The sequence below is a fragment of the Acomys minous genome, assembly GCF_964271855.1.
Source record: "Acomys minous genome assembly, chromosome: 1".
NCBI lineage: Eukaryota > Metazoa > Chordata > Mammalia > Rodentia > Muridae > Acomys > Acomys minous.
In genome coordinates this window covers 158,037,805-158,064,629 of record NC_140483.1, presented here as the reverse complement: position 1 = coordinate 158,064,629, position 26,825 = coordinate 158,037,805, and the positions used below count along the sequence as shown (strand labels likewise).

Below are 26,825 nucleotides of genomic sequence, written 5' to 3'. Positions count from 1 at the left end.
GTATGTATCCATGCTTATGATTCATATTTAAACCTCACTGCTATTTTACAGTTACATTACGTCCATATTGTAGACAACAAAAATGACACTCAGAGAGGGCAGTAACCTACCTACAGTCACACAATGAGATCCAGAATTAAAATATTTATTAAGTTTTAAGAAAAATATACCTACCAAATTTTCTAGGTGACCATTATAGTGGGGGACCTGGTCAGGCAATAATTACAAAAACAGTAAAGAAGATGAAGGCATTAGTCACCTTTATGGTATGCTTCAGAGAAAGTCTGTGTCCCAAGTGGTTTGACATTATGACCCTCAGTCTCAGATCTCAGTGAAAAAGATAACCACAAAAGCTCTATTCACTACAAGGTATTCTGAGATTATGAAAGAAAAGAATGTTATCCATGACTATACAGTTCCTAATGGGTCAAATAAAGCTCTGGTCACCATCTAAGTGTGTGGAAAGAGATGGAACCCCCACCTCCTGCATCATAACCTGTTGATCTCTCTCCAAACAGTGTCCTGAGGAACTGAGGCCCATGAAGGATGGTTCTGGCTGCTATGATCACTCCAAGGGCATCGACTGCTCTGATGGCTTTAATGGAGGGTGTGAGCAGCTTTGCCTCCAACAGACACTGCCTTTGCCCTATGATGCCACCTCCAACACGATCTTCATGTTCTGTGGGTGAGTCACCATTTCTAAAGTCCAGGAAGTCCCACATAGCAGCACAGAACATGTGGGCAAATGGTCGGGAAATACTACCTGACTAGGCATTGCCCAATATGCAAGGACAAAACAGTTGCTTCTTTTACTCATACCCGGTTGGGTACGCAAAAGAAAAAATGGGTAAGAAAAAAAATGATTGAGGAGTGCATACACTCATGTCTAAGATCTTTATAAGGTCTAGATGTCCCGTTCTGGTCCACATTCCTGCCCAGTCTCTGTTTCTCCTTGTAGCCCCATCCATGTATGTAAAGACAGATTCAGGGATGCTGAAGGTGTGTGTATACATACACATTGGTTCTACCAGGCTGCAGATTAGATCCTCTGGGAACTCAGCAGTTTGGCTTCAGTGTTTGGCCTCACTGGGTCACGACTACTAACTGGGGAGTGGTCCATGTGAAGCGAATCATATGGAGAACCATAAACTCTTCTGGCTTCTGAAGAACTCAAGCCCAGGGGATTTTGTGAAAATTTTTATTTATGTTTGTTTGTTTGTTTATTTGTTTTGTCTTGGCATGAGAAGGCTTGGGATTGCACCCAGGGCTATTCACACGCACTGCGGTCCATCTCTGGCTGGACAAAATGAGTTTAGAAGACGGTGTGAGAAATAAAGAGGAGAACACATTCATATCACCTTCCCTATGGCCTCTCCTCGCTCTCTCACTGCCCCTCCCCCACCCCTCTTCCTAGGCCGCAATTTACCAATCTGTGAAAGATACTTATTCTCACACTCAGGGAGGCAGATGACGCTTCTTCTGAGTGACTGCATAGATGACACTTGTCCCCCTGCCTCAGTGCCTAGAGGAGTGTTTGACCCTCTCAAGAAAATAGCAACAGTTTTGTTTTTCTTCTCCGATTTATTTCCTCTCTGGTTTGCTCATCTTTGGCTTTCTGTCACTCAAAGAGAGTCCTCTGATCCCTGTGAGAAGTGTAGTAGACATTCTCATTACCAAACAAGACAGAGCAAGAGCAACCTTCACAGTCCTGCACATCACAGAAAAGGTGGGAGCAAGCATAGCCTTAATCCCAGTTTGCCAGAAAATTAATTTAACTTTTGCGGCTCTAGTACACAGAGTTAAGTACACATTTCAGGGTCTCCGTTCCTGCCCCTTTCAAACTCGAGGCTACTGGTGCCTTCAAGCAGGTGTTGAAGCAGCTCGCTGGAGGCCTTAGATATGTATCAATAAAATAAATAAGAAGTAAATTAACGTATGCAGACCTGAATTTATGGCAGTCTCTCCTCAGCTTAAGTGACTGCAGGCAAGTGTTGAGTAAATTATGCATGGACTCAGGTCTGCAGGCTTGCATACAGAATCAAGTGTGTTCTTATCATTGTTATTTTCCTTTCTATACACTTGGGGGAGGGTGTTCACACAAAATCACAACAGTCACAGCGGCAGCAACGGGAGTAATGGATTTTGACATCAGAAATCATTCATGCTTTCTATCCAGTGTGCACTGCAGGGCACCTTGGATTCAAGAGGGAGATTCTAGTCCGAAGACCGCCACTGTCCTTTACGCAGTAGGCAAGGCTCCCAGGACTCCTGATCTTCCTCATCTGTAAAATGTTGATAACACCCGTCTGAATATAAAGATGGCTATGGAGAGTACAAAATACTGTCTGTTTTATTGTCCTCTTAAGTAACACATTCAAAGCCATAGCATTGGTGATGTGGCTCATGGCCTCCTTGCTGGGTAGCCTTGGGCACATGGCTAAACACTGCTTAACTCTGTGCTTCAGTTTTCTCCTCCTCTGTAACATAGGGGTAATAGTCACTGTATGTGGTTTGCTATAGAGGATGATGCATTGCCTACAGCACATTTATGTTAGTACTAAGAGTGCTTTTAAGCTACATACTGCATGAAGCGGAGTAACTATACTGAATGACCTGGTGACAGCTGCTTGCCCCTTGCCTGATGACATGATGGCCCTCCACTTTGCTTTTCTGGTCTCTGAGACTGGGCTGACTGACCTATTGCACCATGAAATTTCTGTGAAAATGTTAAACAAGATTGGACTAGAGCGTGGGTGAGCTGTTAAAAATCCTTCTCGGTTGGTAAACAGGACAGAAAAGGAAATTGAGTGCAGGTTTCCTAAAAGCAATCGTAGTTTCCACATGCTTTGGAAATTGTCTATTAACGATGCAAATGAGAAGTTGCCCACACTTGTTAGAAGCACTGTAAACAATGAAGGCTATTAGCAGGTGCTTATGAGAGAGTTGGCTGTGAGAGAAGTAAGATGCTATTGAATTAAGCAGGGTAAGCAAAACAGACCCTCCCTTGCTTAATTCACATAAAACTCTATGACCTTTTTTGGTTGAATGGGAGCAGGCTAAATAAATCTATTTGCAGCCAGGTTAATAACAACAGATAATGATTCATTAAGCACTTCTTATGTGTCATGACTGCTTTAAGAGACTGCTCTGCTAACCCGCATGACAACTCTGCAGGAAAGGCAGTTATGATTTTCATTTTACTGATGAAAAAACAAAGCACAAGAGTGCTCAGGCTTGGTGGCTTTCCCAAGGTCACATATCTGGTAATTGGGGGCCATAGGAATTCCAAACTAGGCCATGTAGCTCCAGTCCCAGGCAAGACAGATCTTCTGTCAGCTGCTAGCCTCTTAGTATATCCAGTTATGTGATCTTGGTGGAGTGATTCAATTTGCTTGAGCCTCTGCTCTTTAATGGAGGCTCAGAAGTGACTGCACACAGTTGTGAGGATTAAGGGAAATTATGCAAGCACAGAGACCAGCATGTGGAATGAAGCAGTCAGTAAGCTGTGTAATTATTAGCTTAATGGGTAGAAAACTGTAGCAATTAAGTATTCAATTATGGAATTTTATACTGTGCTTCCCACTTTGCATCCAGTACCTTGAGCAAAGCGGAGCACATAGTGAGTGCTCAACTAACAATTATTTTTAAAGGTCTTAACACAATGTAAGTCATTGTAAGGCATTGCGACTATGGCCTTTTCTGTTAATATTTCACATATATCCCCTCTCCTTATGCTACACCCACGGTCTCAGTCTATGGAATTTTGACAGCACTGTTCTCTCTCACAATCTTCTCCCTGTTCCCATCTTATCTCATTCATCCCTGGTCCTTTAACCTGGACAAATCTGTGTCACCTTCTAGTATTAAGGCAAGCATCGTCTTCTTCAGCAACACTGAGTGTTGAATGAGTTGTACAGTTACCTCAGACATGGGTAATAATATCAATGCTTACAAATAAAGTCTGTTCAAATGATGGCTTGATGCTTACCAAGTGGGATATGGAACATATAGAAAGGATATTTTTCTCTTTGTCATTCTTATGTGTGTGTGTCTAATATATTATATACGTATATACATAATTATTAGCCCTGGCATGCTGAATGAAACATTAAATAAGCTGTATAATTAATAATCTAAAATGTTTTTTGTTTCTACTGATACAGGAAACGATTACTTAAATTTGCCTGTACCTCATTTTTTATGGGTTGGGGGAGGATTGAGGCAGCATCTCATGGAGCCCAAGCTGGCTTTGTATTGTGTATGTAGCCAGAGACAACCTTAAACTCCTGATCTTTCTTGCCTCCTCCTCCCAGGCATTGGGATTACAGGCATTCACCACACCATTTGTAGCTAATCTAATTTTACTCATAATATCTGGATGTATCCTATAGACTGGATCTTTGGTTAACTACCCAGATTGCCAGTCTGTTTCCTGGCCAACACAGACCACTGCATTTTTTTTTCTTTCTATGTGAACTCCATTGAGTTTTACTTCTATCTGTCATACTGTGTACCCTCTAAGAAGAGAAGCTATTTCTTAACTACCTGGTGCCTCTCTTAGTCACTGTTCTATTGCTGTGAAGAGGCAACATAACCAAGGCAACTCATAAAAAAAGAAAGCATTTCATTAGGTGCTTCCTTAAGCTTCAGAGGGTTAGTCCATTATCATCATGGCAGGGAACATGGCCGTAGACAGATGTGGTGCTAGAGAAGGAGTTGAGAGCTATAACCTCATGTATAAGCAGAGAGAGGCAGAGAGAAAGAGGCAGGGAGAGACAGACAGACAGACAGACAGACAGACAGACAGACAGACAGACAGGGTCTGGCATAGGCTTTATGAAACCTCAAATCCTATCCCCAGTGATACACTTTCTTCTCCAAGGCCCACCTATTCCAAGAAGGGCACATCTACTCCAGCAAAGTCACACCTCCTAATGTTTCTAAGGTTGTGACACTCTCTGATGAGTGAGCATTCAAATATGTGAGCCTATGAGTGTCTTTCCCTTTTGAACCTCCACAGTGTCTGTGCTGCCATTTTATATTGTGTGACCCAAGGGCTCCTTTAAAACTTTAGTAGCTGAATGAGAGAATTTGCTAACCTTGGGTTTGTTGTATTCTCTTTGTGTTTGGGATTTTATTAGATGCTAACAGCTCTGTCAAGCATTGATCACATGATCCTGGGAGCAGGTTGCTGAAGCTCCCTTGGTCTTGATGAATGGGAGCAGAAGCCAGGCAACCTGTGTGACTGACAGAAGCTTTGAGATAGGTTGTGAAGTCACTGAACTCTAAGCTGAGGTATTTACAATGATTCGTATAGAGGAGGAAACATTGCCTTCTGTGAAGATCCAGAAAGTTGCCTAGCACACCAGCCAAGGACAATACAGGCAGTAAACCTTAAACCCCTACCCAGATCTAGACAATGGACAGAACACTCTCCATAGGAGAGTGGAGTGTGGGATATTACTTTCTCACATACTCTGGTGCCTCAACTTTGACCATGTCCCCTGGAGGGGGAGACCTGGTGGCACTCAAAGGATGGACAGCAGGTTACCAAGAAGAGACTTGATACCCTATGAACATATACAGGGGGGAGGTAATCCCCCTCAGGAACAGTCATAGGGGAGGGGAATAAGGGGAAAATGGGAGGGAGGGGAGAATGGGAGGATACAAGGGATGGGATAACCATTGAGATGTAACAAGAATAAATTAATAAAGGAGGAAAAAAAAAGAAAGAAAGAAAGTTGCCTAGCAACTGAGTTTATCTGCTGTGTTTGTGTGGGTGAGTTTACAATGTATACCACACACATTTCCAAGAGAACTTAATTTTATCCACATAAATATAATGCATTTTTTGTAAGTTGCTAATATAAAGATAGAGCTAAGGAGGAATATGTATAAGGAAAGAAAAGAGAAAATAGATTTGGGAATCTGAAATGGGAAAGTCATTCAACATAGAATAAATTTAGATTTGTGCTTCTTGGCAATGAAAGTAAACAGTTAAAAAACACACATGAAAACAATACAGTAGACTACATAGTTGTCTTTGCTTATAAAAAAGAAATTTTTGTTTCTGTTTTTTTTTTAAATATGTTTTTTTGGGGGGGTGGAGTTTCTTGGCCTTAATAACTAAGACATTTCCTCCTCTGTTCCCACATAAACAATGGGGAGAATTTCATCAACAATTTTGGAATTTCTATAATTCTCAGGATGGCTACAAAGAAAATTGCAACTCTCTGCAACATGAACTACACTTAGGAGAAAAAGCTAAGAGCATGAACTATGCCAAGTATTTCTCAGCTCCAGTTTCAGTGAAAATGTATTTACCAGATAACAACATAGTTCAGCAGTTAGGAGCACTTGTTGATCTTCCAGAGGGCTTAGGTTCAGTTCTCAACACCTACATGGCATGTCACAGCCATTTATAACTCCAGTTCCGGGGAATCTGATATATTTTTCTGACCTCCATGCACATTATTCACACATTTTTTTTCTGTAATAAAGCAGACAAAACAGTCAGACATAGAAGATAAATAGACCTTAAAAGTTGTTTTTTCAAAAGAAAGTGTATTTACACACATAGGCTCAGAAACATTCTGTCCTTGAGTCACCATTGTCCTTTGGATTGCATATTCTGTTTATGTGACTTGGGCAGGGAAAGGAGATAAGTGCATGTGAGTACTCTTTGCCACTAGTGGAAAACTCCTTGTTTTCATCACACATACACACAAACGTCTACTCTGGTTTTAGACTACACTGGACTAGGGAGTGGAATCACGGGATTTTATTTGGAGCGTTAGTAAACCATGGGTATCTACTCAAACACTTGTTTTGTGGCACTTTCTACTTGATGGGCCAAAACCAGAGCTATCTCCTTTGCCCCAGACTGGAAGGATGTAAACTCCGTCTCTCATAGTATTAGACACTTTTCTCAACGCTTTGACAAAATACCAGACAAGAAGCAACTTCAGAGAGGAAGGGCTTACTTCGGCTTTATGTTGAAAAGGTCACAGTCCACTATTGGTGAAAAAAGTCTTGGTGGTAAGAGCTAGAGACAGCTGGTCTCATTGTATCCATAGCCAGGAAGCAGATAATGATCAGGAATTGGGACCAAGCTATAAAAATCTCAAGGCTGGCCCAGCTGCCTAATTCCTCCAGTGAAGCTCTACCTCCTAAAGGTTCCAGAGCCTTCCCAAACAGTACCTCTAGCTGGACGCCAAGTGTTCAAATACATGAGCCCGTAGGGAACATTTTACATTCCACTCACAACACTGAGTTAGCACTGGATGCCTGCATGCTGGAGGAAATTTTTAATGTTGGAGATGGGATCTAGGGTCATAGAAAATTGAACAACTGAGATATATCTAAGTGCCTATATGCCATGTTCTTTGCATATATTTTTTTTTAACTTTTATTCACTTTACATCCCAATTGTAGCCCTATGCCTCATTTCCTCCATGTTCCACCGCCCCCCCCCCACACAGCCATTCCATTCCCCTAGTCCTCAGAGAGGGGGAGCTCTTCTCCCCAGCTGACTCCAGCCTACCAAGTTTCATCAGGACTGCCTACATCCACTTCCTCTGTGTCATGGTAAGGCACCCCACGAAGGAGAAGTGATCAAAGTGCAGGCAACAGAGTCCATGGCAGGAACAGAACCTTCTTCTTTTACTAGGGGACCCATATGGAGACTGAGCTGTCTATAGGCTACATCTGAGTTGGGAACCGAGGTCCTCTCAATGCATGGTCCTTGTCTGGTGCATCAGTCTCCACCATCCCCCTGGGGCCCAGATTGGTTGGCTCTATTGGTCTTCTTGTGAAGCTTCTGTCACCTCCAGGTCCTTCTATCCCCCCACTCATCCATAGGACTCCCCGTGCTCTGCCCAAAGTTTGATTGTGAGACTCAATTTCTCCTTTGGTCCTCTGCTGAATGGAGTCTGTCAGAGGACAATAGCTGGCTCCAGTCCTGTTCCCTTTTTTTTTAATTTTTTAAATTTTTTAATAACACATGTTTATTGAAAAATAAAATAATTCATATTACATCTCATTTTCTATCCGATCCCATGCATCCTCCCATTCCTCCCTCCCTCCCACTTTCACCCCAATCCCCCTTCCCTATGACTGTGGCTGTGGGGGACCTCCTCCCCCTGAATATGGTGCTAGGGTATCAAGTCTCTTCTTGGTAGTCTGCTATCCTTCCTCCGAGTGCCATTGGGCCTCCCCAACAAAGGGACATGGCCAAATATGGGACACCAGAGATCCTGTGAGAGTCAGTCCCCAGTCTCCACTTAACTGTGGAGAATGTTCTGTCCCTTGGCTAGATCTGGGTAAGGGTTTGATGATGACTGCACATTTTGTCCTTGGTTGGTGCCTTAGATCAAGCAGAACCCCTGGGCTCAGATCTACCCATCATAATGTTCCTCTTGTAGGTTTCTAGGACCCTCTGGATCCACCCACTTCCCTATCCCCTATATTTTTCTCACCTAGAGTCTCAATAGGATGTCCTCACCTCTATCCCAGTTTCCTGGTAGGTGCAGACTTTCATGGGACCTGTCCCTTGGGCTAGTGTCCAGTTATGAGTGAGTATATACCATTTGAGTCTTTCTGCTTCTGGGTTAGCTCACTCATTATGATCATTTCAAGCTCAATCCATTTGTCCACAAATTTTGGGAATTCCTTGTTTTTAATAGCTGAGTAGTATTCCATAGTGTAAATGTACCACAGTTTCTTTATCCATTCTTCTACTAAGGGACACTTAGGTTGTTTCCATGTTCTGGCGATTATGAATAAGGCTGCTATGAACATGGTTGAGCAAATTTTCTTGTTGTGTGCTGAAGCATCTTCTGGGTATATTCCTAGGAGTGGAATAGCTGGGTCTTGAGGAAGCCCTATTCCCAGTTTTCTGAGATAGCACCAGATAGATTTCCAAAGTGGCTGTACTAGTTTGCATTCCCACCAGCAATGAAGAAGTGTTCCTCTCTCCCTACATCCTCGCCAGCATGTGTTGTCACTTGAATGTTTGATTTTAGCCATTCTGATGGGTGTAAGATAGAATCTCAGAGTTGTTTTGATTTGCATTTCTCTGATGACTAGAGATGTTGAGCATTTCTTTAAGTGTTTCTCAGCGATTTGATATTCCTCTGTTGAGAATTCTCTGTTTAATTCTGAGCCCCATTTCTCAATTGGGTTATTTGGTTTGGTGGCATTTAATTTCTTGAGTTCTTTATAAAGTTTGGATATTAGACTTTGGTCAGATGCAGGGTTGGTGAAGATTATTTCCCAGTCTGTAGGCTGTCGCTTTGTTCTTTTGACAGTGTCTCCTGCCCTACAGAAGCTTCTCAACCTCATGAGGTCCCATTTATTAATTGTTGACCTTAAGGCCTGGGCTGTTGGTGTTCTGTTCGGGAAGTTGTCTCCTGTGCCAATGTGTTCCAGGTTCTTCCCCACTTTTTCTTCTAACTGATTTAGTGTCTCTGGTTTTATATTGAGGTCTTTAATCCATTTGCAGTCCTGTTCCCTTTTATCCAACATTGTAGCTTTTGTTATCAATCATTATGCTGTTCAATAAACATTTCCAAATTATCAGCAAATTAAGGGTAAGACATAAAGTCCTTCCAAGTGTTTTCTATGGCACTTTCTTATATGTTCTTGAGAATGCTGGTTCTGAAAAAAAAAATGGTCAAAGATCTATAAAACAAGAAATAGTTGAGTAGTGAAGCTCATCAAAGAAAGTCTGTCCTTAGGTTCCCAGTGTATTAGAGGTGATCAAGGCTATGATGAGTTCTGTTGCAGAGAAACATATTTGTATTGCAAAATATACGTATCCCCACATTTTTATATTTTTAAAATTAAAAATTTTAACCAGTGATTTTGACAAGAGTTGAAATGACAGTCTTTTTCCCCCTTTCTTTTTCCTAGTGTGAAGTGCTGATGTTTCTTACTATTGCTGAGAGTCGATCAAGTCTACTATTTAATTAGCTTGGAGTGTCCCATGACATCCGTCATACTTTCCAACCCCTTTTCCCCCTTTCTCCCTGTGTAGCCTTGGCTTTCCTGCACTCACTTTGTAGACCAGGCTAGCCTGGAACTCAGAGAGATACACCTGCATCTGCCTTCCCGAGTTCTGGGATGAAAAGAGTGCACCACGATGCCTGGCCACATCAGTGCCCTTCTACCTCTCTTTTTTTTTTTTTCTTTTCCCTTTCCCTACTCTCCTCTCCTTTTCTTTCATTCTCTGTCCTTTGCATTCTTTCCTCTTTTTCCAAATAGACTTGAATACATTACTTCCAAGATGTTTTTTTTCCAGAGACTTCCCATTTTTGTTTGACTGAAACCTCAGATCTGGACTATATGGAGAAAAGCTTTATAGATCTTCATTTTGATTTATATGCTGGGGTGCTCAATAGGAAAGACTCCTGTAATGCTGACTAGTGGGAATAATAAAGTTGATGTCCACAACTACTGGCCCCGCTGAGCTAGCTGAAATGCGCCTGTTCCCATGTTACCATGGCTATCAGATGCTTGGTTCACTCCTATATTGTTCCAGGTCTCTGGTGTGCATTTCCTTCCATTCCATTTAGCCTTAACTTTCTTTATTTTCAATCTTTCTGTAAGTATTCTAGTATCCTTTTTTATTTTAACAAATAGTACCTAGTTTATGTATTTCAATAAATAATTTTATTAGCCCATAACCACCCAGGAATGATGGAATAAGCAATCCAGAAAACACAAAAATAAAATTTATGCACATTGAGAATTTGATTTTTTTTCTATGGGTTCTTGGTTTTTTGTTTGCTTTAAAAGACAAAGATGAATTTGTGCTAACAGAAAAAAAATGCTGGATTTGGAGTGAAATGACTAAAGTCAAGGACCTAGTTGTTCCAAGTAGTCATGTGGCCTTGATTTAAAAAGTCACCATCCTGAGCCTCAGATTTTCAATGGCAATGAAAGAATAAAAGTACCCATCTCTCTATATTACTATGAAGGTAAAATAAACAAACATGATACTAACCAGACACAGAGAAAGTTTTATGGGGCTCTATACAAATCCTCACCCAGTTCTGTAGTGCTTCCAATGTGATGAGCATGTTAAACGTAGCACAGTCATCGCTTTAAACTAAAATGCCCACTCTGTGTCTGCACCTATCCTCTGTTTTTCATTTGGCATATGTATAAATATATAATTTCATGTAGATCTTGGCTGTTTTCCTGTAAGCCTACGCTCTTTCAAATTTCTGTAAGAAAAAACCTCCCTAACAACAGAATGTTCTAAAGAAGCCATATAATTATGTGGCATCATACAAAAATAAAATTTATAAAGAAAGCAACAGCTAAACAGACCTTCACATAAATTTTTCCCTGTAGTAGGGTGCCTTGGGGGAAATAATTGTTCACATTTCAAAACTCAGAGGATCATTTGCCTTTACAAATCTGGTTTTTTGCCCTGTGCTTATAAGGGTTTTATAGAGCTTACCCCAGGCTGTTTTATTCTCTCTCTTCTTCTTTTCTTGCTGAGTTATAATCCTTTCTACCCACAAGCCAAAAAGAAAAAGAAAAAAGAAATAGAAAGTGACTGGAATCTGCAATTTTGCTGTTAAATTTTTACACATAGACTCATATCCACATACAATCAGACAGTGCTTGAACTATGGCACCCTGGGTCCACCTCCTAACACCGTTTGTTTAGTAGCCCCTTCTTGTCTCTGACATTCGGTTTTCTCATTTGACAACAGGAGCATAGTAGTACGTCTCTCTGAGGGTGAAGCTCCTGCTATTGGCTTTGAGGTGAATCACCACTAAAACCAATGCAAACTATGCTTCAGCTCCAACTGTCAGAATTTCTGAAATCTAGGCACTGGCAGAGATAGTTGTATTCTGGAAACTTTAAAGCGGTCTTCCTCCCGCATTCTCCAGCTGCTAGGAGTACTGATACACCCCTTGGTTCCACTGCAGCTATCTTATAAGAGCTTATTTGACTACGATGTGGCTCATTTGGACTCATGGTCTTAGAGTTTTGAGTCCTTGAATGATTGGCCCTATTGCTTTGGCCATGTCACTACCAGGACAATATCTGATTGGCAGATTGATGAGACAGAGAAGGGAAGCTGCTTACTTAATAATAACTTAATATTAATACTTAAGAATAATAATTACTTACTTAATAATAATAGCAAAAGAAAGAAACAAGGACTAAGGTCTCAATATCTCACCCAAAGACATTCCCTCTCCAAAGACCTATGTTTCTTCTACTAGTGCCTACATCTCAGTAGTTTCACAGAAGCCTGACTACTTAACCACAGATTTAACACATGAGCCTTTGGGAACTGTATCCAGATCATAGCAACCAACTTGAGGCCCAGGATATAAGCATTTCTGAGCCATGATTCTACCTATTATAGGTTTTAGTAGCAAATCAGGTAGTCTTTAAAATGTTTGTGCATCTGGTTAGCCTGCTATACACAATGGCTAACTTCCAACAATCATTAATGTCTCAAGCATGACAGACGATGCAGATCAACACCTGAGATTCTTCTCCCCCCTTTCTATCACACACATCCAACCCACCCACAGAGAGAGAGAGAAAGAGAGAGAGAGAGAGAGAGAGAGAGAGAGAGAGAGAGAGAGAGAGAGAAAGAAAGAGAGAGTCAGATAGACAGACAGACAGAGACAAAGACAGAGACAAAGAGAGTCTTTCCTGCAGTGGATATATATGTAGTACAGTTATTTTGCTTGTGTATCATATGTATTAGCTACACATATGAATATAAATTGTTTATACCAGTCATTCATAACGAATGGCACATAAGAAGTTTCAAATTTTGTATTTTGACAAAAGAGAGGCAGAGAGACAAAGAGAGACACAGAAGGGGGAGAGAGAGAGAGAGAGAGAGAGAGAGAGAGAGAGAGAGAGAGAGAGAGAGAGAGAGAGAGAGAGAGAAAAGAAGAAGAAGAAGAAGAAGAAGAAGAAGAAGAAGAAGAAGAAGAAGAAGAAGAAGAAGAAGAAGAAGAAGATTGGAATTTTAAGAGACTTGGATCTAGAAAGAAGCTGGGATTTATACTCCCAGGAAAGTATACCTGGAGTAGTATAGGCAAATGACAATACTCACAACAAGTGTAATGGGTGATACACTGTTTTGCTACTATATAAGAAGTGCTGTTTTATACTGTCTAAGTTATCATTAATTCTCACATCAGCTTTTTGATGAAGGCTGAAATTACCCTCATTTAATAGATTATGACACTGAACCTAGAAAAGTTAATAGACTTGATCAAGGTCATATGGATGGTGATAGCACAGATTCTATTTGAAGTCAGTAATTAGCTCCAAGTTTTGAACTTGATACTCACTTAAGGAGTGAGCTAGTTTGAAATTTCAATGAATTTCTCAAAGTACATTATACATGCTACCTTCCCAGTAGGATCCTAGTCTATTATGAATTAACAATGAAAAGGGAATGGATCTGTTTGTAAATTTACAAAAAACCAACAAAACCAACAAAGCCTCCCCATTTTCTGTGATGTGAAGATGTCTCAGTGGTGGATCTGAGATTAGACTTCCAGAACCCACATAAAGTCTCATACCATATTTTTTGTTTGTAATCCTACTGCCCTTACAGTGAGGCAATAAATAATCCCCAAAGTTCAAGGAATATCTAGCCTGGTATACACAATGGCTAACAATAATAGACCCTGTCTCAAGCATGATGGATGATGGAAAGACCTGATTGAGCCCCTCCCTCCCTCTCTCTCTCTCTCTCTCTCTCTCTCTCTCTCTCTCTCTCTCTCTCTCTCTCACATACACACACACAAACACACAGAGAGAGAGGGAGAGAGAGAGAGAGAGAGAGAGAGAGAGAGAGAGAAGGAAAGACAGAGAGAGAGAAACCAAAAAAGTTCTAAGTACTACCTGGGTATGAAAAACAAGTCAACCTGAAATGACCATATCCTTAGAAGTAAAAAGAGCCATGATCAGACAGGTGACATGGAGGCAAAGCTGCAGTCTGAAAGTAAACAAATGAAGCATCTGACTCAGGATTCAGAAAGAAAGAAGAGCCATATTGTAAACCAAAATAAAGAGAGCAGCAGGAAGTAATTAATCCAAATAAAGGCAGCAGTAAATGAAATAGAACAGTGAGGAGACACATCAATAAAATGCAGAAAGCTTGTTCAAGGGAGGAATGGAGAGGTATCACAAATAAATACATTAGAAGCAAACAAATGAACAGTATGATCAGTGAACAAAGGACAGAACTGTGGACACACAAATGATAAAAAGATTTCATGAGAATACTATGTACAATATTATAGCAACACACATAGAATCTTGAAAAATATGTTTATACTTAGAAAACATAAATTCCAAGTTGAAGTCATGAATATGTAGGAAATATAAACAGGCAGAATATGTAGAAATAAGAGAGCTAAATATGTATAACTTGAAGACACAAAAAGAAGAATTTTTCAGCTTTTGCTATTAGGCTGACACTCAAATATGTGGCCATATCCCTAGGAAATTCTGCTAGACATATTACAAGTAATTAGTTTGACTGGACCAAAACCAAGTCATAAAAATTAGCAATAGCTTTTTTCAAACCACACATGACTGATTAAAAAAAAACATAAGAGAAAATATAAGGTAAAAGTGATCACATTTCTTGTTCTTGTTGGTTGTTTTGTCCACTTGACAAAAAAATCTGGACTCATCCAGGAAGAAGGCATCTTAGTTGAAAACTCCCTCCATTTGCTTGGCATGGTACTCAGTCTCTGGGGTGTATATCTTAGTCGATGTTTGATGTGCAAAGGCATCTTTCAGTGTGGATGGTGCTTCTCTGGGAGAGAGGTTCTGTAGAATATAAGAAAATAAAGTGAACAAGGGAACTGGAGCAAGGCGGTAAGCAGCACCCCTCCATGGCACCTGCTTCGGTTCTTGCCTCTAAGTTCCTGCCTTGAGTTTATGCCTTGACTTCCTTTGGTGATAGAGTGTGATCTGAGTTGTAAGCTTAAGTAAGTCCTTTCTTTGCAAAGTTCTTTTGACCATAGTGTTTTATCATGGTAATAGAAAATCTAACCAAAACATTCCTGAAATGGGGAAAATTGTGATAATAAAAACTTTAACTCTGTTGAAATATAAACATAATACATTTCTTATGTACAGTGGCACTATAGGTCAGAGGCTACATTATATATATGTAAAATGAGTAGAGAGAGGGTAGGCAGTTTTTTCAAGGTTGCACAGCTTGTGAATGGCAGAATCAGGACTGAAACTGTAATCTTGAGAGCATAGTGCCTCCCATAGATTTTATTAATATTCCAGTAACAAAAACTATCATAAAAACGACCTGAACATTCTGTAAACACTTTTTAAAAATATTTAAAGAATGGACATGAAAACTTGGTTTCTAAATTGAAGATTATAAACCACAAGGTTGCTGCAATAATCAGAATGAGATAAGCTTTGTTACTGTAAAATATTAACCATCCACCAAATGAGAAGTGTGCATAAACATGAAATCTCTTATTTGGCAGCCTGCATCCATCTTACAGTATTTATCAGTTACATATGGTCTCCAAACAGTCCATAGAAAGGGATAGGTAACCTTAAACATGGAACACTTTGAACAGGTTAAGTCTGGCAGTGACTCTCTCTGTTCCACACAGATAACACTTTACAGAATACAGGAGCATGGTTTCTCCACTCAGTTGCTGTGGGTAGTACTGTCTCTGGGAAAGTGGTTCTGTTGAGTATAAGAAAACAGCCTGGGCAAGTGATGGAGAGCAAGGCAGTGAGCAGCACCCCTCCATGGCACTTGCTTCAGGTCTTGCCTCTTAGTTCCTGCCTTGACTTCCCTCAGTAATGGAATATTATCTGAGTTGTAAGCTCAGTTGTAAGTTATATGCTCTATAACTTACACACACACACACACACACACACACACACACACACACACACACACACACACACACACACACACACACACTATAGATCATGCCCAGGAAGAGCCCAGACTGTAGTGTTATCTCTGACACAGTATAAGCAATCCCCAGCACAGAACTTTATTGACAGAGACTGGGGAGATGGATCAGTGGATAAGAACTGCATATGCTAAGAATGAGAGTTTGGTTCCAAGCACCCATGTTGCATGGCTCTTAACTACCTATTTTAGTAATGTATAGCTATTAAATAGAAAATAAACTCAACTGTGCATGCCTGCTGTACATTTATACTTAGTATATGATAAAAATAACATTTCAAGTTACTTTGTAAATGGATGGATCCTTTTGGGGACTGTCTTGCCTTTTTTTCAAAGTCATTAAAATCAAAGAACGAATCCTATGTGTGTAGATTAGAAACCAGCTCATCATATATATGTTTGGAACTGGCAAAAAGAAAAAGAAAGTGAAATAATTACTTCTACCACACACAAAATATATTCCATGCATATGAGGTAGCTAAAGATAGGGGCAATATTAAAAATACTAGAAATACTAGATTAATATACAAAATGACAATTATATTGTCCTATGGCTTTCTAAAAATTGCACACACACAAAAAAGAGTCAGCTCACAGAGATGCTATGACATCCAAATCAAGACTGAAACACAAGTCCAGAGCAGAAGAAAGTTTGAAAATGTATGGACAGTAAAGTCAACATCCAGAAAATACACACAGCATGTACAAAGGAATGAGAAAGAGACAAGTATCATAGGAGGAAAATGGTCAAAACACCAAAATCATTCACACAAAGAGAAATAGAAAGGTCTGTAGCATCAGAGAAATGCAAATCCAAAGAGGAATGAGTTATTTTTCTCATCCCAGAGTGACAATAATGAACATGGATGATGTAGGAAAATAAAGTTCCTCATTTATCAATGATGGGATTGTAAACTGGTAGAGCCTCTACAGATGGCCATTTAGTAGATGTATCAAAATTTTAAAATTCATACACCATTGACCCAGCAATCCCTCTTCTAAGAATCTGTCTTCCAGAATACAAACATGTGCACATGATATATCTACAAAGATCTTCATTCTGGCAGTATTTGCAATAACAAATAGCTACAAACAGCCAAAGTGCCCATCAATAAAAATTAGTTAAAAGCTTTATGGTACATTTGGACGGTGCAGTGCCAAATAACCATTTTATAGACAGATCCATAAGTCACTGGCTTGAGAAAATATCTCTAATAACATTAGGTACAAATGCATAGCTTATGAAAATATGCTGTGATTTTTATCTATATAATTAACTGTATGTTTGTGTTTGCCAATCTATGTATATTGTATATGATATCCATATATAAATGCATATTTAAATGAGTCGGAAACATTTTAATGTATATATACCAGATAATAATGACAGTAGTACAGGAGGTATGGAGTAGAAAAAAATGTTCCACAATTACTTTACACACTTTGATTCTGTTTACACATTTATAACAAGCATATGTGTAAGCATGGTTGCAGAGACATTTGTGTATATGAATGGATAAAGAAAGATATGGAGACAAAATCCTACTCAGTTTACTAAGGAGCCTTCTGGGAAAGTGGGTGCAGTTAGACTTTATGGAGGACTTACTATATGCTCTGCTTGCTGGTGTCCATTCAGTTCACCTGTGTTGAAGCTGTGTTGAAATGGATTTACTTGTACCTAACAGAAGTAGAAAAAAAATGATGTGTGGGGAATAGATTTCAGCAGGAATCCTGACCACAGCCTCTTTCTGGATGCTCTCTGCTGCACTTTGGATAGAAAATTGTGACCTTCAGACAAATGACTACAGCTTGCACGCAGTACTCTGGAGGAAAAAGAAGTCACAAAAGAGTGATGGCTTTCTTTTCTTTTCTTTCCTTCTTTCTTTCTTTGTTTTGGTTATATTTTAATGTATATTTTATTTATTAATATTAATATTTATTAATATTACATCTCGATTGTTAACCCCTTCCTCTTATTTTCCCATTCCTACCCTCCCTCCCTCTTCTGCCTATTCCCCTCCCCTAGACCTCCGATGGGGGGGCCCTCCTATCCCAACTGTCTGGTGACAAGCCTATTAGATCTCATCAGGATAGAGCTCATCATCTGTTTCCTCTGCATGCCTGCTAGGCTGTCTTGCCAAGGGGCGGTGACCAAATTGAGGGGACCCAAGTGCATGTCAGAGGTTCAGCAGCAGTTCCCCACTCCCTCCGCCAATGTGGAGAATCAGCAGTCCATCGGTTACATCTGAACAGGAGCTCTTGGTTATCTGCATGCATTGTCCTTGACTGGTGCACCAGTTTGTGCAGGTTCCCTTGTGTCTAGATCTGCAGGCCTTAATGGTCTCCTTGTGGAGTTCCTGCTTCATCCCGGACCTTCCATCCCCCTACTCTTCCCTACAACTCTCAGCACTCTGCCCAGAGTCCTGCTTTGAGTCCCAGTATCTGTCCTGATCCCCCACTGGGTGGTGTTTCTCAGAGGACATCTATGTTGGGCTAATATCCACTTATAAGTGACTATATACCATGTGCGTCTTTCTGGGTATGTGTAACCTTACTTAGGATGGTCGTTTCTAGTCCCATCCATTTGCCTGCAAATTTCAAGGTTTCCTTATTTTTAATAGCTGAATAGTATTCCATTGTGTAAATGTACCAGTTTCTAAGAATGGATAAAGAAAGTATGGTACATTTACACAATAGGTATCTATTTTTTAATAAACTTGTTTATTTATTGACTTTACATCTCAATCTTAGCCCCCTCTCTCCTCTCCTCCTAGTCCCACTTTCCCTCTTTCTTCCTCCCTCCCTTATACCTCAGAAAAGAGGAGCCTCCCTTCCTACCCACCCATCCCATTCATCAAGTTACGTCAGGACTGAGCACATCCTCTTCCCCTGTGGCCTGGAGAAACAGCAGTGATTAAAAAGTAGGCAACAGAGTCCATGTCAGAGAGAGCTGCCTATCCCCACCTTACTCCCCTTACTAGGGGAACCCACATGAAGCCTGAGCTGCCCATCTGCTACATCGGTGTAGGGGACCGAGGTCCAGTCTATGCATGGCCCTGGTTAGTTGCTCCATTGGTCTTCTTGTGGAGCTACTGTTACCACCAGGTCCTTCTATTCATACCCCTACTTTTCCACAAGACTCCGAACACTTTGCCCAAAGCTTGGTTATGAGTTTCAGCATCTGTTTCAATCAGCTGCTGGATGGAGCCTCTCAGATGACAGCTATGCTAGGCTCCTGTCTGCAAACACAGCAGGGTATCACTAATAGTGTCAGGGATTGGCTCTCTCCCATGGGGTGGGTCCCAAATTGGGCCAGGCATTGAGTAGGCAGTCCCTCAATTTCTGCTCTATTTTTATCCCTGGACATCTTACAGCCAGGGTAAATTTTAGGTCAAACTTTTGTGGGTGGGTTAGTGTTCCCTTCCATCCACTAAGAGTTCTGTCTAGTTTGAGGGTGTCTTCTTCAGTCTCTATGACCCCTGCTACTAGGAATATCAGCTAGAGATACCCCTGTGACAGCTTTTTTTTATGCATGAGAATATCATGGCTTTTCACTGGAGTGATGTTGAGTCAAGTTTTCAATGCAACTTGTCTATTTTCTGCCTTCAAGTGGGCTCCATGTCTTTAGCACCCATCAGTTACAAGTTCCAGCAACATGGCTACATTTTCCAACCAAACTACTCCACAGAGGCTCACTTGTCCTTTGAGTTCCTGAGTCATTTCACACCCAAATTTCAGTAATCTCCAATGTCTTTGGGAGGAAAGACAAGTGAGAGAGTGCATGCTGCATAATGCTTCAAATGTAACACTCTAGCCAGGTTCAAGTGTAAATAGAAAATCTAAGATTTGGAGACTATTAGGCTTGCAAAAGATGCTTGGTTACTAAACAGACCTAAATGTGAGTGCAAACTTTGCCTGTCACAGTAATATGATTCATCTTTGAATCCTTATTTTTCTAATGTGCTCAGTGGGAGAAGTGATATTAATTTTACTCATCATGCTAAAATTAAAATACGATTTGACCAGTGGATAGGAAGGCTTAATACATAGAAATACCCCCCTCCATGATTGCTACCTCTGTAATAACTTGATAGGTTCATTGAACCCTCATTTTTGTACTCAATATATCATGTGGTCTCATGGTATACTAGTAAGATATTGTTAGAGGGGAGGGCATACCTAGGGACCAAGAAGTTAAGTGAATTTCTCACGCTTCTTGGCCCAAAGCAACAAATAACACACTTGTTTGATTCTCTCCAAGTATGAAGCTAATACTTCTATCTGATTGTTAATTTATGCAGAGATGCTCTGTGACCATACCTACAAAAGGACATACATTCAAATTTTTCTAATCTCTGTGTTAATTTTCAGGTGTGGATATCACTGTTCCTCTTGTCCCACCTCCCCTCTAACCCAGTATCCCGTCATTGTCTAAGAAAACCCTTTTCTACTGAAACCATCTTTAAATTGGAAGCTGTTGTTTTGAATTATCCGTATTATCAGTATGCCCAGCCGGCTATCAATTAAGATATAGACACTGGTTATATTTTACAATAGCCTTAGTTAACCTAGGGCAGGGCTGACATTAATCCTCTAAAATATCTCCCATAGTGGGGCAGGTATGTGATACCTACCCCAATCCATGCCATCTGCTTCTAATAACTTCCATCAAGTTACCTCCTATCCGTAATCCCAAATACTTGCTAATGTTCTTCATCTGGGCCAGATTTTCCATCCATGCCAGCCATGTGCTTCTCCTCCATCTAACCCATGGCGGCATTCCTCCTCTCTCCTCAGGGTCTTTCTTTTTCTTCCCAGGATTTCTCTCTCCCTCTCTCTCTCTCTCTCCCTCTCTCTCTCTCTCTCTCTCTCTCTCTCTCTCGCTCTCTCTGTGTGTGTGTGTGTGTGTGTGTGTGTGTGTGTGTGTGTGTGTGTGTATTTATGTCTGTCTCTAAGCCCGGGAACCTTAGCTACACCTTTATCTCCTCTGCCCTGCCCAGGTAGGATGGCTTTTTATTAATCAAAAGGTGGGGCACAGAGACAGCAAGCAGTAATTAGCATCAAAATACATTAGACCATCCCCCAAAAGGAAACCATATTTCCACTGTCCATTCAGATGTCTGCTTGGTCCACAAAGGAACCCATTTCTGTTTCAAAGGCATGTCAAGGGCTCATGTGGCTGTCAGGCACTGAGAGACTAGGAGAGACTACTAACACTGATAATTGAGCAGAAGCTGTTTCTGCAACTATGGATACTGTCCAGGATCCTGATAGGTCGCTTTTGTTACAAGGGCAATATAAATTTTACTTTTCCTACAGTATTCAACTTTGGGTAACAGATAGACTAGGAATAGATGCTTATTTAAGAAACTACTTGATAATTCCCTGTGAATAGGTCTGTCATGCTTTTGAAATCAGTATGTTTGTGGAAAGCTGCTTTTAAATCTACTTTATGTGTGGATGCACATGCTGGTGGCCCCCTCGGCTCTTTAAAATGTCACAAATTACTTTTCTTGTATTTATCAATTTTCAGGATTAATGTGATTCTCTCAAGACACCGGTGCCCTAGATATATTTCAGCCAAATTAGCTGTTTCCATGCTTAAACTATGACCTGTTATTAGGCAAAGGAGACCCTGGTTTTAGGTGACCTTCAGCGGGAGCACATAGCATGTGAAGTTAACTCTCAGCTGTCTTGTCATGCAGGTGTGTGGAAGAGTACAAGCTGGCTCCTGATGGGAAGTCCTGCCTAATGCTCTCAGATGTCTGTGAGGGCCCCAAGTGCCTCAAACCCGACTCCAAATTCAATGACACCCTCTTTGGAGAGATGCTACATGGGTACAATAACCGGACCCAGCATGTAAACCAAGGCCAAGTCTTCCAGATGACCTTCAGGTATGGGGCAGATGCTAGTACATTTCCAGTCACTGGTGCAGACTTGGGGGGGGGGGGAAGGAAAGTGTGGGCAGGATGGAGCTGAAACCTGGTTTGTTGCCTAATACTCACCAAGGGGAGTTAGAAGTCATCAGAACGTATTCTCTCAGAAACCTCATCCACTAATCTTAAATGTAACTGTTACTTGTTTGACCCTTCTTTTCTTCTATGTCTGTGCACATATTTTAATTTCAAAGTTAAATCATCTTGTTAGTATACCTAATGAATTTTTCTCAAAAATAAATTAGTCTTTCAGTCTTTTAAAAGTATCCTATAGATGCTATTCTGAAATTTCAAAAATAAAGACATTTAATGATAATGAAAAATAGAACTCTTATCACCTAGAAACATTTTGCATTAACATTTTCCCAAATGCTTCTAAAACTCCCATCTCCTTCACTGTCCTCCTTCTCCCTCTCTATTTTTCTGTATGTATGTATGTATGTATATATACACACACACACACACACACACACACACGTTTCTCAAATCTCTCTAAGAAAGATGCTTAGAATTTTTTTTTTTAACCCAAGTAACACCATAAATACTTTTTTCCTGTCAATGATACAATAGTGCATGACTAATTAAAAGAAACATTTATTCAACAAGAAAAAAACAGAACAATGGCTTAGTTTGCTCAGGTTATACAAAGAATCAGCATGCAGAATTAGTATGAAGAGTTTCTTGGAAAATTGAAGAAACCAAGGTCACTCAGGAAGGATGCATACAACGGAATTTATTTACGCTTTTATAAAGATCTCTATGAGGGTATAGTGAGAAGACTTCATCCATATGTAAAAGCAGATTTTTCTTAAAACAACAACAGTCCCATAATGCATGAAAAACATAAGTAAGCTCTCATTACGAACAGAGTCCTCTTGATCACTCTAGAGACTATCAGAGCCAAGAGCAACACATCATCAGCCCACTCATCCTCTTAGTAGAGCAGCAATCATTGCAGTGGGAAAGCCAGTGTGGCCATCCTATGCTAAACTCATCTCACTGCTTTAGATATCACACATATCATGAGTTCTCACTATTACTGCTACCCTTTTAACCACCACTATTGCTAATAACTATGATAATTGCCATCAATATTCATTGAGCATACACCTAAAGTATTTCAACGTGAATGAGAACATAAAATAGCCTTAAACAAGCCTCCTTTCTAGAAAATTTGAGATCCCAGACACTGATACTTTGGTAAATTAGAGTATTTTTTGAGTGGCCTCATCTTCTACTTTACTATTCAAAAGTAAGTGACAAAAAAATTGAGTAACCAGAGCAACTGACAGGTAGGGCTCAGAATAAGGAGTAAGTGTGACTCTAAAACCTTGCTTTTACTTTTTAATTCAATATGCCTCCCCATGTCCCATTTTAGAGAATAAGCAGGGAAATGTGAATTCTCTGGATACATTCATCTTTGTGGTCAAATCATAGTCTCTGGGTGTCTCTTCTTTCATACTATTGTCTTAGTCAAAGTTCTATTGCTGTGAACAGGCACCATGAGCACTGTGACTCAAATAAAGGAAAACACTTAATTGTGGATGTCTTACAGGTTTAGAGATTTAGTCCACTATCATAATGGCATGAAGCATGAAGGCACTCGGGCAAATATGGTGCTGGAAAAATAGCCAAGAGTTTTACATCTGAACCAGTAGGCAGCAGGAAGAGAGAACAACTCGCGTATTTCAAACCCTAAAGTTTGAAACTCTTTCTCCAACAAGGCCACACCTCCTAATAGTGTCACTTCCTGATTACCAAGTATTCAAATCTATGAGTCTGTAGAGGTTATTCCTATTCAAAGCTCCACAGGTACCATGTTGTTCATTAAGCATATGATGTAAAAATGAGACATTGTGACATCAAATGCCTTGGTACATAGACATAGTTGACACAGGGTTATTATGTGTTTACTTTAATCCCAGCACTTGGGAGGGAGAGGCAGGTAGATCACTGTGAGTTGGAGCCCAGCCTTGTCTACAAAGAAAGTCCAGAACAGCCAAGGCTACACAGAGAAACCCTGTCTCAAAAAACAAAAACAAACAAACAAAAAAACCCACAAACCCCAAAAATAACCCAAACAAACACACAAACAAAAAAATCCAAGAATATATAAATATGAGATTGTTTCAAGAAAACAATTAACAGTGTAATCTATTATGGTTTGAACAGAGTTTTAAACGTGCCTATATTAGGTTAGATAGCAATAGTGAGGCTTGAACAGAGTTTTAAACGTGCCTATATTAGGTTAGATAGCCATAGTGAGGCTTGGAGTCAACTGCTGATATGAAGTGTCAGTTAACTAGTACTTGGAAGATAAGTAGAAGTTTGCACTGGAAATGGTTTCAATGGAGAATAATTATCCTAAAGAAGGGAACAATGTTGGTTGGTTCAGGAAATGAGAGAGCGTTGTTGAGGAAGATGATGCAGGAATAATGATAGGAAATGAATCTGAGGCTGAACCTGAGGGTGCGTCAGCCCAAGTCTGTTTTCTAACAAGCATGTGGGAGCTCTGAAATCATGCAAGGAGGAGAGTTTACAAGGAGGGTGTATGCAAAGTAGGTTATATGGAAAATGTATAAATAGGGGTGTCAATCAAGTGTCTGGACTAGAAGCTCTACGATGAGTTTGTTGGAGGCTTCAACTAAAGATGATAGAAATTATATCAAAGAGAAAAGGGATTTGAAGAGAAAATTGTGAGGTCCAGTGAACAGTTTCAAGGGAAGGGAAAAGTTGAGAGAGAATTCAAGAGAGAAGGAAGTGATTGGCAGCTGCAATGTAAGTTTTAACCATCTGAGTCTCCAATTCTCAGTTCCTCTCATTGCTCAGGTGCTCACCAAAGCTCAGGGCAACTTCATTGCAAAGTCTCAGGAGGAAATTGAAGGGCAATCTAGATAAACTATTACTTAAAGTTAAGATTGTACAAAGCTCACTTTATATAATTTTAACAGATTACAAAAGTGTCATATGATGGATAGAATACTGTTGCTTGTAAAAAAAAAAAAAAGGAGGGGGGGGAGGGTGGGAACAAAACAAATAAATTACCCGTTCTCTTTGAGGAAGAAATTTACAAGCATGAAACGTGACATGCACAATTGAAGAATAAAAGCAAATTTGAATTCACAAAGCAGCATTCTAAGAAAGGCTCATGTTTTCCAAAGAATAGTCACGGAAAGCCTTGTGGAAGGAATTAGAAGGGAGAATGAAGACAGTCTCTGAGGACAAGGCATGGGAACTGGAGTTTAAAGGGGTAGGAAAAAAAATGCATCTTGAAAGAAAGCTATAAGGGCATGTTCCTGTCCAAGAAAGGGTCGGTCCACAGAGTACCAGATATATAGATACATGGGAAGAAAGTCAGGGAATAGACCCCAGGTACAAGTCTCTGGATGTCTCAGTCCTATGACAAGCATTCTTCATCTGCCTAATTTTTGAAGGGTGGCATTTTATCAGATGTCCTTGCATGATGGGTGCTGGTTGACTTCTCGTGGTAACTACTGGAGTGTCTGACCCATGATAAATAGTTGAGTGAACTGGTTTCTATTCTATTATATGAGGATCAACATATTTCAAAGAGAAGACCCAAATTGGCAAGAACTTGCTAAATCCTGAAGGGAGAAGAGGCGGGGCCTCCTGAGTCTGCCCACAGGCAGAAGCCCTCAAATTTCTCACCATTGAAGGCAGTTGTCATTTCTCACCTCCTCCTCCTCCTCCTTCTCTTCCTTTTTGCAAGTAGTCTTTGGTCCAGCCTAGAGAATAGCCAGCAGGCATTTCTACCAGCTGTCCTGCCATATGCTTCCTTTCCTGATAATTGCCTGGACTGAGATATCCAAATCTGTACTGTCTATAGCATGCCCATGTGACAGTACAACTCTGCTTGGTTCTGCCTTCCCCCCCCCCCCGCCCCCGCTTGCTTCTCTGTGTATGACCTCACACCTGCTAATGAAAGAGTTTTAATTTCCTCCCTTGAAAAAATGATCCCAAAACCTAAATTGATTTACAAAATGCTTTAAAGCTAATTCTGAGTAAGACAAGTACATAAAGACAGACTAGTTGAGACCTAACCTTTTCTTACATAGATGGAAATGTATGTATTCTGCTGTTCACCATGATTTAGGATTTTTCTGGTACTGAAATTTAGAGTCCTAACTCTCAGACCACAGCTCCCTTTATTTCAGTTTCTGAAGGGGAGGGGAAAAAAGCTACTTCCTCATATCCTACATTATTGCATGGTGAGGACAGCCATATGTTCCACCCCGACTCTGCTCACAGTCAGAAGCCAAGTGCCACAGGAGAATGCTAGGGTCACTGCTAAAGAGCTATCTCAGGCAAAGGTCATCAACAGGAGGCTACATCTTTCAAGCTGCTGTATGGAGGCTGAAGACTTTCTCTGATGGATATGTACACATGGAAATGTTTAGAGTCTCTGCCAGGACAAGGTTATGCACAACATGTGAGTACAAAGTCTAGTGTAAGCCTACAACAGTGGAACCGTAAGATCAGAGGCAGGGAAACATTGAGAAAAGAGGTCAGACACACAGAGTGGAGACGTGGAAGAAGAAACAGAGGTGGTGACAATAGGTAGTTGGAGAAATGAGACGGCTCTGCGTGGGTTGAAGAAATGAGGTAGACAACAATACTGAAGGAGTGGGGAGGGTTTGAATGCTCAAAGTACTGAAAAAATAAAGACGAAACAGAGGAATGACAGAGGAAGAAGGATGTTGTGTTCATACAGAAGTAGAAATGTGCTTTCCTCCAAGAGAGCTTGGGATGCTCGCTTTAAGAGACTGCACGCTTTGGAGAGAGATTAAGAAATTAGGTCCAAATGGACAGGAATGGACATAAAAGCTTTTGGTAAAAATGTCAAGTGCTGTGAAAATGTGAAGAACCGATGATCCCACATTAGAGTTGACCTTAAGCCCAGCTA

At 40.4% G+C, this 26,825-nt stretch overlaps 1 protein-coding gene across 7 annotated transcripts in view; it reads left to right on the top strand.

Moving 5' to 3' along the window:
- ASTN2 (astrotactin 2) overlaps nucleotides 1-26,825 on the top strand; it is a 960,073-nt gene that overhangs the window by 595,200 nt on the left and 338,048 nt on the right. For all 7 annotated transcript variants that reach the window (XM_084779663.1, XM_084779662.1, XM_084779659.1 and 4 more), the window contains 2 exons: nucleotides 519-685; nucleotides 21,671-21,859. In XM_084779663.1, the coding sequence (XP_084635789.1) occupies nucleotides 519-685; nucleotides 21,671-21,859 (356 nt within the window). The remainder of the gene's footprint in view (nucleotides 1-518; nucleotides 686-21,670; nucleotides 21,860-26,825) is intronic.